The 13,001-nt window shown below is 42.8% G+C and overlaps 1 protein-coding gene across 1 annotated transcript in view; it reads right to left on the minus strand.

The window, feature by feature from the left end:
- Positions 1-13,001, minus strand: part of LOC128771628 (gamma-aminobutyric acid receptor subunit rho-2-like) — a 33,778-nt gene that overhangs the window by 18,532 nt on the left and 2,245 nt on the right. The window contains exon 2 of the mRNA XM_053887132.1: positions 12,499-12,605. Within this exon, the coding sequence (XP_053743107.1) occupies positions 12,499-12,605 (107 nt within the window). The remainder of the gene's footprint in view (positions 1-12,498; positions 12,606-13,001) is intronic.

Raw genomic sequence — 13,001 nt, forward strand, 5'->3', positions numbered from 1 at the left:
GTGGTTCACCTGGGGACGTCATCGAACCTGAACCTGAACTATCATCCCTCCACAAGATGAGTCTCTCCGCGCTCAGGAGAGATCTGCTTTCACCACTTTTGATGTTTCAGCATCAAAGGCTTCTTCTACATCAGTCCTGATCTGATCTCCAGTGACTCATAGCGCCAGCCACAAATGTGGATCCACTCAGGCCCAGAGCTGCGGCAGGTCCTGGACCATGAAGAGGCAGCTGGATCCCGGAGCTGCTGCCACCCAACCATCACATTTGTCACCAAGCCAGACACACACCTGAGGTGCGATTGAGAATGGTGGACTGAGAGTGTTGGCTGAACAAAAACAAAGATGAATCCTGGCTAAAAATGGACCAAATCCATCTGTAAACACCTGAAAACTATGTATATATTATATATATATATATATATATATATATAGTTTTAAAGTCAACACATTTTTCATCTTTTCATCTTTCAAGGTGTCTGTCTTTGTATTCAGGTAATTTTCCACTGCTGTATAGTGCTGGAACATCATGAAAATGCACGTTAAAAGGGCCGGATTTTGACACATGAGGAGACTTATGAGTGGGGAGTGTATCGGCAGATATCTTGTGGTATGATACGTTGTGATATATGGCAATGTCATAAGGTCAGCAATATATTGTAAAAAGAACCATCATTTTAAGGGGGGAAATCTGACAATAAAGTACAATATCATGTGCATGAAAACTAGTCTATTGATCTGACAAATTTCGCAGTCTTATCTCTAGCGTGCAAAAAGAAAACATATTTAACGTCACTGTGCTGCAGCATATCCAAGTGTGAACGTGCTAAATATTGATATAGACAACTTAAAATATTAAGGCAATAAATATTGAGATATTTCAACACTCCTACAAATCCGACGAAGACGCTGTGGTGCATGAGGGGCTCGGCATATTGTGCCTCTCAAGATCTGAAAATGCCACCTCCTGCTGTGCTGTTGTGCCAATATTCCATCAACCATATTTCAAGTGCCATAAAAAAAGGATTGAATACTATCAACAAAATAAATACCTGGGCAATAATTTGGGGCAAAATCCTGGTGAAATTACAGTAGAAATTACATGAGCATTTCTAGTTTACTGCAATGGTTTAAATTCAGTTTTTTTTTTCTTTTTCAAGGGAAGCCTGCCACGTATTCATTTTAAATGTGTATATCTTTTCAAACATAAACATCAACTCACCTTTGAATCACCACAAGACCCTAACCTGACCCCTGACCCCCTGCTAACCCCATCCATCTGCACCGTAACTCCATACGGCAGAACCTCAGACCTCAGCAGTCGTGTGTTGTTAAGTGCTGATTTGCGCCGTCTTCAGCGTCTTTACTTGCTCCCTGTGGATCAGTTCTCATAACATCTTGAATTAAGAAAGTCACACTTGAAGGCGACGCGACGGCCATTACTCCAAACAAACTCTACTGTGGAGCAAGGTTTTTTAATTTGATCTCGCCACGATCAAACCCACGTCACTCCATTATCCTTGGCTTATCTGAGAGACCAGGGCAGCGACACGCCCCGCGCTGCGTCCCGCTGTAGCCTTGTCAGCTCCGGGGCAACGACTTATTGCTCATGATGTCTCTGCACATTCAAACAGACATTCTGCAATTCACTGAAAACCGTTCTTTTTTCCTCACTGAAGTCACCTCTTCAGTAGAGGCTCGAGTGAATAGCCCCTAAAAATACCTCAGCCATCAAAATGCAATGAAAAAAGAAGCGCATTCAGGACAATTATGAACGCACTTTTTCACACTTCCCGTCGCCGCCTTTTGTGTTTTTCCTTTCACATTGGGTTTCATCTTGTTCTGCTTTGATGGATGGCAGCCTCAATTATTCTGCTGTTTTGGCAAAACAAAGACCTCAGATTAGACGACAAGCGTTCGTCTTAGTCCTTGTTCCCACCTACACAACACCAACTTGAAAAATCTGCATTTACGCTGGCGTCTTGCATCAGTTTCAGAGACAACTAAAAACATGACAGAAAAGAACTATTTATTACCTCCATCCTTTATGAGCCGAACAGTCCAAGAAAACAAGACAATATATAAAGAATCGCTCCTTTTTTTTCCTCATTTTTGACATTTGAGTCACAATGTCCTGCTTTGAACGTTGCCTTCCCCTTGGTATGTTTTGCCTGCTGTGTTGAACAATAATGAAAAATACATAAATAATAATAAACTAGTCATTAACATGAACATTTTTAGCACAATAAATGATTTAATGAGTCAGTTAATAAATAAAGCCCGGCATGAGTTTGGCCTTAACTCTGTTTTTAGAATTACTGGAACGTGATTAGCATTTTCCCTCCAGTGAACAAATATTTTCTTTAATCCACAAAGTTCTTGAACTGAGATTAATATCTCCCTGGTGGTTGCCACTGTTTACACATCCGCCCGTGTTCCTCTTGTGAATCCTCTTGCACCAAGCCAATATTAGAAAGAGTTTTTGACTTGTGTAGGAACAAAAAAGAGCCGCTCCTTGGTCTTGCGTGCTACAGTAGACAAAAATAATTTCAAATATATATTCATGAACGAGTTAAATCTAGTCGGGTATCACCGGCAGCCGTCGATACGAGATGTTCAGAGATTGTTTTCAGTCTTGTTTACACCAGAAAGAGCATCTGTCCACTCCTCACACTCACTCCCATCATGGAGCCAATGCACTTACATGTCCCCCTTCTGAGTTTGTATTTAAATATTAATGTACAACTCCACTCCTTCAGGCGCTTCACGAGTTCTCCTGGTACTTTTTTGTTGTCCACTCTTTTCATGCTGCAGTCACGATCGAGCCTTGTACAGGTCGAACGTGACCGAGGCAGAAGTCTTCCACGCCGGAAGCAGAGCAGCTCAGGGAGTGAGATTCTAGCAGCAGATCTGCGCTTCAACATTAATGTGATTTTGTGAATACATCTTGAAGCTGCTCAGACTTACATGGAAGATTTACATGAAATCGGAGAGGGCAAGGCGGAGAGTGCGGGCGAGGTTGATCGGTTTTAAGCTGCCTGCTACAGACCCAGGGAAGAATACACCAGTGAGGTGTCAGGAGGGAGGTTTGCTGCAGATGTTTGGCTCTGGGACTCGTCCATAAGCAGTGCGCCAGGTCCATCATTTACAAGCTATTGCTATTGAGTTACGCACAGATGTCAACATCAACTGCTGAAAGTGATCTCTGTAGATTTGGAGACTCAGTTTGTGTCAAAGACTTAATCTGGTGACATGAGGGACATACATTTTTTCCCCCAAATGATCGCTATTTTAATTCCAGAAACAAGTTTCTTTATAAATAATTCATCTTTTTACATTTTTTTCAATAGAAAAATAAAAATAAAAAAGTAAGAAAAAGTGAGAAACTAGAACTAACTAAAAACTACAAGTAAAAATGTCTCTGTATCATTCGTCTGTAACACTTCAGATTATTTATTGTTAATAATCTATTTATTTACTGTTAATAATCCTAATTGTGATCAGTCTTAACAAAACATCGATCAGTACTTTATAGTAATTAATTTCTGGCTAATTTGCTGTGACTTCACAAGTATTATTTATGATATAAACCCTAATCTGCGTGACCCTAAAAGTGTTTTTTTTGTGTGTGTGGGAAAGTAAAAAAAGAAAAAGAAAATGTTCTCTAAATGGATTCCATGCAGTTGTTTTTATGTGGAAAACAATGTAACTCAAATGAAAAAAAAAATGAATCAGTATATCCATTTCAAATCAATATTTTTTTTTCCATGGGCAGATATGAATGTGGAGGCGCCAGGGACCGCTCCAAGTGGCGCATTCAATGCATCCGTAAATGCGGCCATTAACTTTTAAGGTCCGCCATAAATACTAGTAATTCGTGCCCTTGACTTTAATCTTCCAGCAATGTCGCGCGCAGCCGTCCGTGTCACCACCGGTGTCTTACACATCCGTTTCACACCATTCCATGGAACGTTCCATTTACATCAGCACCCTGATATTTGTTTTCTGACGTTGTTTTCCATGCAAACTCAGCTGAGTGGAAAATGTGTTTCATATTTTCTGACAGAAAAAGATGACGGAATGCTTGAGTACGGACAGCATCGCTCTACTTCCATTGTCAGCCATTGCACCTGGGTCATTGCCTCACAGATCAACAACCTTCATAGTGACAGAAGTTACGTGGAATCCCTTGACATATGCTTCAAGCGTGAGGGGAAAATAACGTTCCTAGGCTTGGAGGAGTGGAGGTTGACTGAGGGATGGAGTGCGAGAGGAAGGCTGTGAGTATGTGGAGCTATGCTGCGGAGAAAGTGGAAGGTATGAGGTCAGAATGAAAGATAATTGAAGCTTGTCATGGGACCTTGCCGTGGCTCTTCACCCTTTTTTGTCAACAAGATTGACAGGTTGAGGTCAGACAGCAGCCTCCACGGACTACAGGAAGAGATTTTGATCTGGAGAGCGGAGAAAAAAAGCCAGGAGAATAAAAGTTTGGCGCTGGACAGAAGAGAAGTGGAAGCAATTCAGAGCCAAGTCTGCTCCCAAGTCGAGCGATGAAACGGAGAAGATCGAAGGGCGGTGGAGGATGGTAAAGGTCAGTATCTGGAGGAGAGCCGTGGAGGACCTGAGCCAGAGTCACCGGAGTCACGAGTAGGACAGAATGAGAAATGAGATGATCGCAGCACTGAAGGGAAACGCAACTCATGTTTGACATTAGCAGCAAACTCTTTCATCTCAATTTACGGCCATCACACCCCGCGCTTCGAATCACCATCAACAGAGAGTTTTGCCTTCTGGCTCTGCTCTTTCATGTTTCTTATGAAAGCCATATTTCCTTGTGAAGGCAAAGTTTTGGGAGGGTGCTAACAAGACATTTTGGATGACGAGACGCTGCTTTTTTTGAGGGCAAAAAACAGAATTTCTTGCTTTTCATGGCGGCTTTTCTCCTTATGTAACAGAGGCTGGTGTGATTCAAGGGCAGTGGGATGCCATAAAAGCCGTCCGTCACTTCCGTCACACACAACGCCAGCTCACAAACTGCCTCATGTCACTTTCATATATTTCAGATTACAGCTGCGCTTGTTCATGAGCTGAGCCCGGCTTGTCACCATTGTCCCCCAGTAATTCCTGCACATTAGCAAGGAACAGAGCAGCCTCTTCAGCTAATGCGCCTCTTTTCATGGATTAGCAACTTTAAATCGCTCCGCTGTGGCGGCGGCGGACAGCAGGACGGCCGGCGCGTGTCGTGGAGGGCTTGTCGGAATCCACTCCAGGCAGAAACGTGCTGCCTGTTGAATGCAAATCTGACAAGTCTGTGACAGGTCTGACTCCACACAGCAGCTACCTGCGGGAGGCAGACAGGAGGCCGCTATAAATACGTGGATCTGGGAACAAGCATCTTGCTGTCACATTCAGTGTCATGGGTGGGCTCAGCCATGAAGCAAACTGAAACTAATAAAAGTATCGTTGGCAGCCGTGCCACCGAGATGTTCTCGTGGGTTTGAACAATGAATAAACTGGTGGAAGAAAAACTAATCCTTTAAACACAAACACTTATTTGTCAGGCAGTCTTCAGGGACAAATCCAGGAAGGAAATGGCTCATTTCCTTCCTTCCAAAAGTGGACAATAATTCCGCTTTAATGACCACTTTTTCAAAAACATTTTATGAGGGTCTTCTGCAGTTGAACCCCCTGGTGAATATTGATTCAAAAAAACCCGTAACGGACAAGATCCATTCCATTTGAAACATAATGTGAAAATGTATTTGTAGCCCAGAATTTAAACAACCTATTTTATATTCCTCAATAAAGTGTTCCGGGGCGGCAACTTTTACACCAGGATAACTGCATCTCACACTGTTAAAGAAAATGCCCTTGCCGTGACGCATGGATCTAGTATGCGTTACGGCAGAAGTGGGCCATTTATTTCATTTATTGTGACCATTCAGAGGGGCCATCAAACCCAAAGAAAGAAGTTTAAGAGAAAATTGAAAATAAAAATTCAAGTGATGACATCATGTGTTATTACAAAAATTACACAGTAAAAATGCACAGAAAATTCACAGATTAAACCAATGTGTCTCATACATTTGAAAATCTACTTTTAATGTATTTTGAGGGACAAGAAATGCTCCTAAAATAGCCATCAGAAAAGACAAACAATTATTAAAAATAATCACACAAGTTATGTTTCAGTTGCTTCACAATGAACAAAAAACAATGTACACGACAAAAATGTCACAGACAAGAACAATGTCAGTTTTATAGTTCTCTGACTCCAGAAGGGCCACATGAATACAGTCAAAGGGCCCCCCCCAGGCCGCACTTTGCTGAGGTCTGCGTTACGGGGTGCTACTGTAAGGTTACGCTATTCAGAGCTAATAAATCATCTTGCCTGCTTAAGACTCTTGCAAGGGTTTGAGTGATGTCTGTGATGTCACTTGAAAGTGCCTCTATAATACCCCGAACATATACAGTATATAAATCGATTGTAAATAAATCATTGTTTCAATATATGACACTGGTTTTTGTTTTTTGTATTTTTTTTTTAATGAAAGCATTTAGGAAAATTTGGCTTTAAAAAATTACAATTTTGAATTTCAGACAGGGTAAACTGGTGGCCTCTTTGAAGTTCATGACAAAAATGGTGTAGGGTTTATATTTACAATGATAAAAAAAACAAAACAACAGTTTTTCCCTGAATTTACAGTTGTGTTGAGTCAGATGCTCCAAACTTCCTGCTTGATGCGCAACCATTGGTTGGTCCATGATCCGTAGACAAGAGCCGAGACCAATGACTCATCTCTGGCTAGAAGCGCTTTAAATTTATGCAAAGACTTTAGCGCTAACAAAGAACTTTGATTGATAATTCAAATACTGAAGAAAAGCAACACTCAGATAACAACACACAACTGTAATTAAATTCCTTCTGTCGTAGAGAAAAATGAAAGCAGGCAGATAGAGCGGAAGATGAGAAGAACGATTGGTGATAAAAATGAGTTTTCACAAGCTACTTCAAACAACTGAAAGAAGCTATTCGCAAACTTTATATTTGATTTTTTGGGGTCTGGTTCAAAAGACCTTTGAGGTCGTGTCAGCCGCGGCGGGTTCGTGGCAGGTTATGGGCTTCAATACATGGCTCAAATCAAAACCTTAGCTACACACCCATGGTTATGATCACACCTCCTCGCAACGGGATTCTGAGCATCAGCTTTATTCTGGCAGGTGCTCCCACATTTTCATGTCGTATTTGTCAGTCAACTATGAAATGTCAGCGAGGCATCGAGTTAGAAATGTGAGTCATCGTTGTCCGACTCAAAGTCACGTCATGGCTCCAGCACTCAGCCTTTGTAATTCCGAAAAACTGTCCTGAACTCTGCTGTTTTCACTTTTGAGAAGTCACCTGCTGCGTCAACATTTTGGATTTGAATGACGGCTCTATGTGACAGTATGGCATGAGACCTCAGCGAGCTCATCCATTATAGGGGGGGGATTTTTCACCACTTTTTTTCGGGTCTTGTGTTGCCATGGTAACAGCAATGACCACCAAAAGTAATAACCAGCAATGCAGGATCAGCACGCACATTTTGCTATACGCAGTGTGCCAGTGCACCTCACAGTCAGGGTTGCATTAATACTTGTGTTTATGATAAAAACAAAAACACAGTGAACTGCAGGGACTCATATAACATGCCCCAGGCAGCCAATCACAGTCTTCGATACATTGTTGCTGGGCATGTCGAGGTCTAGCAATATGCGCCTGCCGCAGTCGCAAGGTTGGCGCCTTTGTTCAGGTCTTTCGTCTGTTTCTTTCACCACAAATCATTTGACCTGAAGATGACATCGCTTTCTCACCTCTTTGAATTGAATGAAGTTATTTTATCTCCTATTATAAAGCAAATTGAAGCTTGTCTCCAATAGAACCTGAAGTATGTTCCCGCTGAGGCGCTGAGATCCTTTTATTTCTGAGATCATACCGACAGTATACCACAATGTAAGTGTGGTAAATTTGCTCCAATACCACCATCATTTCATTGAACAAGTGGTGCTGCTTTGTTTGAGTGTGTCTCCAGAGGTTACCGCCCTGTGAAGCCACAGTTTCAACAAACAAGGGCGTCTCTGCAGTTGCTCAAGCCACGCAGTGTCCCTCACGCTCCGATCTGTCCGTGACTTTAGGCAGCAGCAGAGACACAAAACAGCACTCCGGTGAAGTCCATTACCCAAAAGGGCACAGACCAGGGCTTCACTTGGCTGACTGAATAATTAATGCGATTACCGAGCTTGTTATGGCGGGTCACCAGAGAAGCATTTGCAGCCCTGATCCAGACTGTTTCGCTCCGAATGTGTCTCCTAGTAGGTGAGCAGGTATGACTGCACCATCCCAGGGGAGTCCAAACCGTTACTTTTCTCTGAATAATCCAGCTGTTTAACCAATGAGGTTTCAGCTGAAGGTCAGCTGATGATACCTAAATCCCCTTCACATACGGAATTGTACCCTTCATTCACTGATTACATGCTTCCATGCGCTCTTTAAGTTGGTATTGCTGTTCACCGATATGTCCACCAGGGGGAGCAGCCCATAGTCAGAAGTTTATAACAACGACATACTCAAAACCAACGTGGTGACTGTGGAGGAAGTAACCTCTTGCAGAAAAGATGCGTTGGAGGAGGCAGTGGTCAGTCAGGCTATTAAAATATATCGGAGAATTTCCGTCATTGTTGCCTTTTCTTCGTGCCTCATTAGAGCTACGTATCAGGTGGGAATAGCAACCCCCGACCCCGATGGTTTCTTGTGGTACTGCTCCATTTTATCTGTGAGCTTTGTGGAAATGTGCAGAAATACAGACGAAACCAACGTAGAACACGGACAGAAGGCACCGTCCGTCTACGAGTCTGTAGGTAGTGTTGCGCATAAATGGTCTTTTAGACCTCTGACTGGTGAAAAGGTGTCCTCTTGGTCTCATTTTGGACACCTCTGTTCTACCCAACAGCCCACTGAGTGCACAGTTCGGGTTGAGTTATACACCTCACACCCAATGGCCCACACAGAGACTCCACACAGAGAGGAAGCAGATGTCTCCGCCAACACTTTAGCTTGAGGAACCTATGACGGAGCCAACTCATTACCATCTTGTGGATCATTTCGTTGGAGAGCAGCCCAATATATGACATACTTTTTCCCCAACTTATTTTCAGTAGAAGTTTCACAAAATATTTCGCAGCTCCAGATGAGTTGGTGGTGAGCGGCTCCTGACTCAGCTGGTGGCCATGCAGCCGCATTTTTCCAGTTTGAATCTGCATCTCCTTGTTCAGACGTTAACCTCTCTTTAAGAACCAAGACAAACAATTTGCTTTTTTTTTACTGGATAGCAGCGTCCACTAGGAGCATTTGGACGGTTGAGTTGGGCTTTGTCTGTCTGGGAGCGTCTCCTCGCCGCTCCTTGTTGCGGTTTTCCCCAGGACGAGGAAGCAGCCATGTAAGAGGCTTTCATTAGCAACACTGCAGTCGCCGCTTTTGAAGCCAGGCAGAGTCACAGCAGCGCCTTCCACAGCCAAATGAACAGAGCAGGCGGCGGGCCACAAACACAAGTCAGTGTTTGATGATGTTTGAATAAGACAATGGCACCCGTCCTCTGCCAGCAGAAGCAGGCGAGGAGACAAAAGTGAGTCGTGCTGGGGCCCCTGCTGCTGTCTCTGGCCTCATAAGGGCAAGAAACACTCAGTTGGATGCTTCATTTAGCGCTCATTTCTTCCACACAACAGATGATCTTCATCGGCATTCGTAGCATACGACCATTCGGAGGTGACCGGAGGATTTTTTGTCGAGACTGATGCTCACGTCGGAGTCAACAGCAGGGAAGAAAGAAAGCTCCTTTTTCTGTCTCTGCATTTGGCTGCGGGTGCATTTCATCCCGCCCTGTCTTCCTCACTGGGGTGAAGAAGAGACAGGTGGGAGAGGTAAAGTTGGCTCTGCTTCTGTAGCCAGCGTGCGATCATCATTCACTTCACGGCGAGGTTTTAACAAAGGAGCGACTCCATGTGTGAACAGCGCAGAGGCCGAGTGCAAGTAAACAGAGTTCTGAGATGAAACCTGAGCAGCTTGAAGAGAGTTCACAGCGAACAGATGTCATCGCAGACGAAAGTTACACCTGCAAACTTTCATTGACAATGAAAGGATCTTCGTCGAGGGGGTTTGACTTTTCTTTTGTTTTGGGAGGTATTTTTAGTTATTTAGTCTGACAAGGTTGAGTCTTAGGAGGGGATTTGCTGCAATGCACATCTCCTCTGAAAACACAACCCTAAGGAAATCCATCAATATTGCAGCACTCAAAAAAAAAAAAAAAAAAAAAAAACGCCCACTGATGGGTCCAGTTGCAGAGAGGGTGCATTCAAACAGTTTTACTGAGTGGAATTTGACTGGCTGTCAGTTCGGTAAATATACTGACAGGAAATATCTTCATTTCCAAAGAGGGGTCCCCAAAACATCACCCATGAATTCTAAATTCCACTTCTGCTCAAGACTAGAAAGTATTCAATCATTTTCAATAAAAAAAAAATAAAGTACTCCCTAACATGCCACTTGGGAACACAATATTTTTTTTACATTTTTGTGACTGTTTTTAGTATCTGGCCCAAAAAAAATTCTAGGAGGGTTTCCAACATAAAAAATCCAGAATTCTTCTTTCAAATCTCAGTTCCGCTTTAGTTCCACTACGGTCATCAGTACTAATACTTCCATAATATTCCAAAATTTGACCACTAACACATCAATTTTCTCCAAATATTTTGGCCATAGTTTTGATAAATTGACAGAGAAGACACATATTTTAGTGTCTAGTCTGTCTTTTATTTTTTCTGTAATGGCAGATTAAAGGAACGGCTCCCATAGACTTCCATTACAATATACACAATATATAAAAGATTGTTACAGTAACTGAATCAATGAAAACACTGATTTCAGGTTGTACTAGGGCAGGGGTCTCAAACTGAGCCAGAAAAGGGCCACAGTGCAGGTGCAGGTTCTTTTGTTCCAACCAAACAAGTGCAGACATTTTAACCAATGAGTTATCAGCTGAAACAAACAGCACGCGGGTGATTGGTTGGAACAAAAACCTGCACCCACTACGGCCCTTTGAGGACCGGTTTGAGACTCCAGTACTAGAGTGAGGAATTACCAACAACATCTGAGATGGACGTGGCCTTGACTGAGGCTTACAGTTTCAATACTGATCATGACAACCGGCGACACAACGGCCAAACTTATTCATCCTGCGTAGATGGAGCTTATATTTTTGAGGCCTGTAGAATTTACATATGAAATTCACAAGAACCCGCCCACTGTAAATTCAAAGTAAAACTCTGGAGCAGGACAAATATTTTTTAAATTCAGGTTTATTTTCTCGCCTGGGATGTAACGGATGCCAAGTGTGGGTCAGAAAAGAATGCTACATCCAGCACACTCGCACTTCTGCTTCTCAGGAGGGCAAACCTTCCTTGGCTTTAGAAGTCAATGCCAAAGGCATGAAAGCTGGGAATGTATATATAATAATGTACGTTTCTAGAATTACAATTTGTGCAAAACATGGTTAAAATCACAGTTTAATGCAACATGGGTTCTATCAGAAGTGGAGCGCGGAGAAAGTAAAACTAAAGTAGTATATACAAGCCCACGGCAATCCCTTCTGTACATTGGCTAAATGGTTAACAAACCTACTTTGATTCCTCCCACGTGCGGATGGAAATCCTCCGCCATCTCCGCTTCCCAACACGTGTTCCAAACACTGACAACAGAAGGCCATTATCCACCACTTGAGTCTCGATACCAAAACTCTAGAAATGTCTTCTAACAAAGTTGTTTCCGACCAAGGACACGTTGAAACTCACGGCCCATCAATCTGTCAAGTTCAGCCTCCCCAAGCAATGATAAGCCGCTGTTGTAAAGCAGGCAGCATTCGACGACATCTGACTCAAAAGATAAGATTTGAATTTAGATCAATGAATTTTTTTCCCATTTTTGCAGTTAGAGGTTGTATATATATATATATCAATGGTCTTCTTGTAGTCTGAAGTTTACCAACACACCTTTTTACAGCTTTTTAAATCACCTCGCACCACAGAATAAAATAAATATAAATGAAATAAATAAAACACTGGAAGACTGATTTGAGTCAGTAATTCTGAGCAAGAAATCCAACTCAAAAGTGTCTTTCAAGATGGCAGCTCGCACTACAAAACAGTTTTACAACATTGTTTGGAGCAGGTGAAAGCAAAGAGAGAAAGGGAACAGAGCAGCGCACACAGGAGAGAAGACAAGATCTCTCCCACGCCGACAGGTCGCCCCCTCATCTTATTAAATGTCACGCCGTATGAGTTATATGATGACAAGAGTAATACAATACATTTCAGCGGGAAGACACCTTGTCAAGTTATCGCCTGACGGTGGCCGCGACGTGAGTTGATGTCTTTGTGATCAGGCTGACCCGAGGAGAAACACCCGCTACTTACCAGCGAAGGCGGGTCTCATGGTGAAATCATGCTCATCTATGCGCAGCAGGTGACTGGTCTTTAGCTTCCGAGACTTGGTTCCATCCAGAGGTTTTTTAGCCAGTGGACTGCAGACGACAGAGAGAGGACGACAGTGAGTACATTCTCGTGTCTGTACGACTGTCTGGGTGAGAAAAAGAAGATAGGAATGGTATTTATCTGCAACCCACAACCTTCCCCCTGAAAGTCACACCATCTCTACACTGTAAATTTCACCCATCATTTCTCCTGTCAGAGGAGGCTGCAGTCAGACATTAATAAACCAGACAACCATGTTGCAGTGTCAAGGCACACCAAAAATCTATGCACCTACTATGTTTCATGTGTTTCTATTTAACATTTCAAATGTTCATGGATTTAGTCCTGGATTTAGTCCCAGTGGTGTCACAGAATTTGCATCCACCATTTTTGTAGTCCTTGTCTTGGTTTATTTTATCAGTCCCTTGTAGCGAGACAGATATAAC

The sequence above is a fragment of the Synchiropus splendidus genome, chromosome 15, assembly GCF_027744825.2.
Source record: "Synchiropus splendidus isolate RoL2022-P1 chromosome 15, RoL_Sspl_1.0, whole genome shotgun sequence".
In the NCBI taxonomy this organism is placed as follows: Eukaryota; Metazoa; Chordata; class Actinopteri; order Syngnathiformes; family Callionymidae; genus Synchiropus; species Synchiropus splendidus.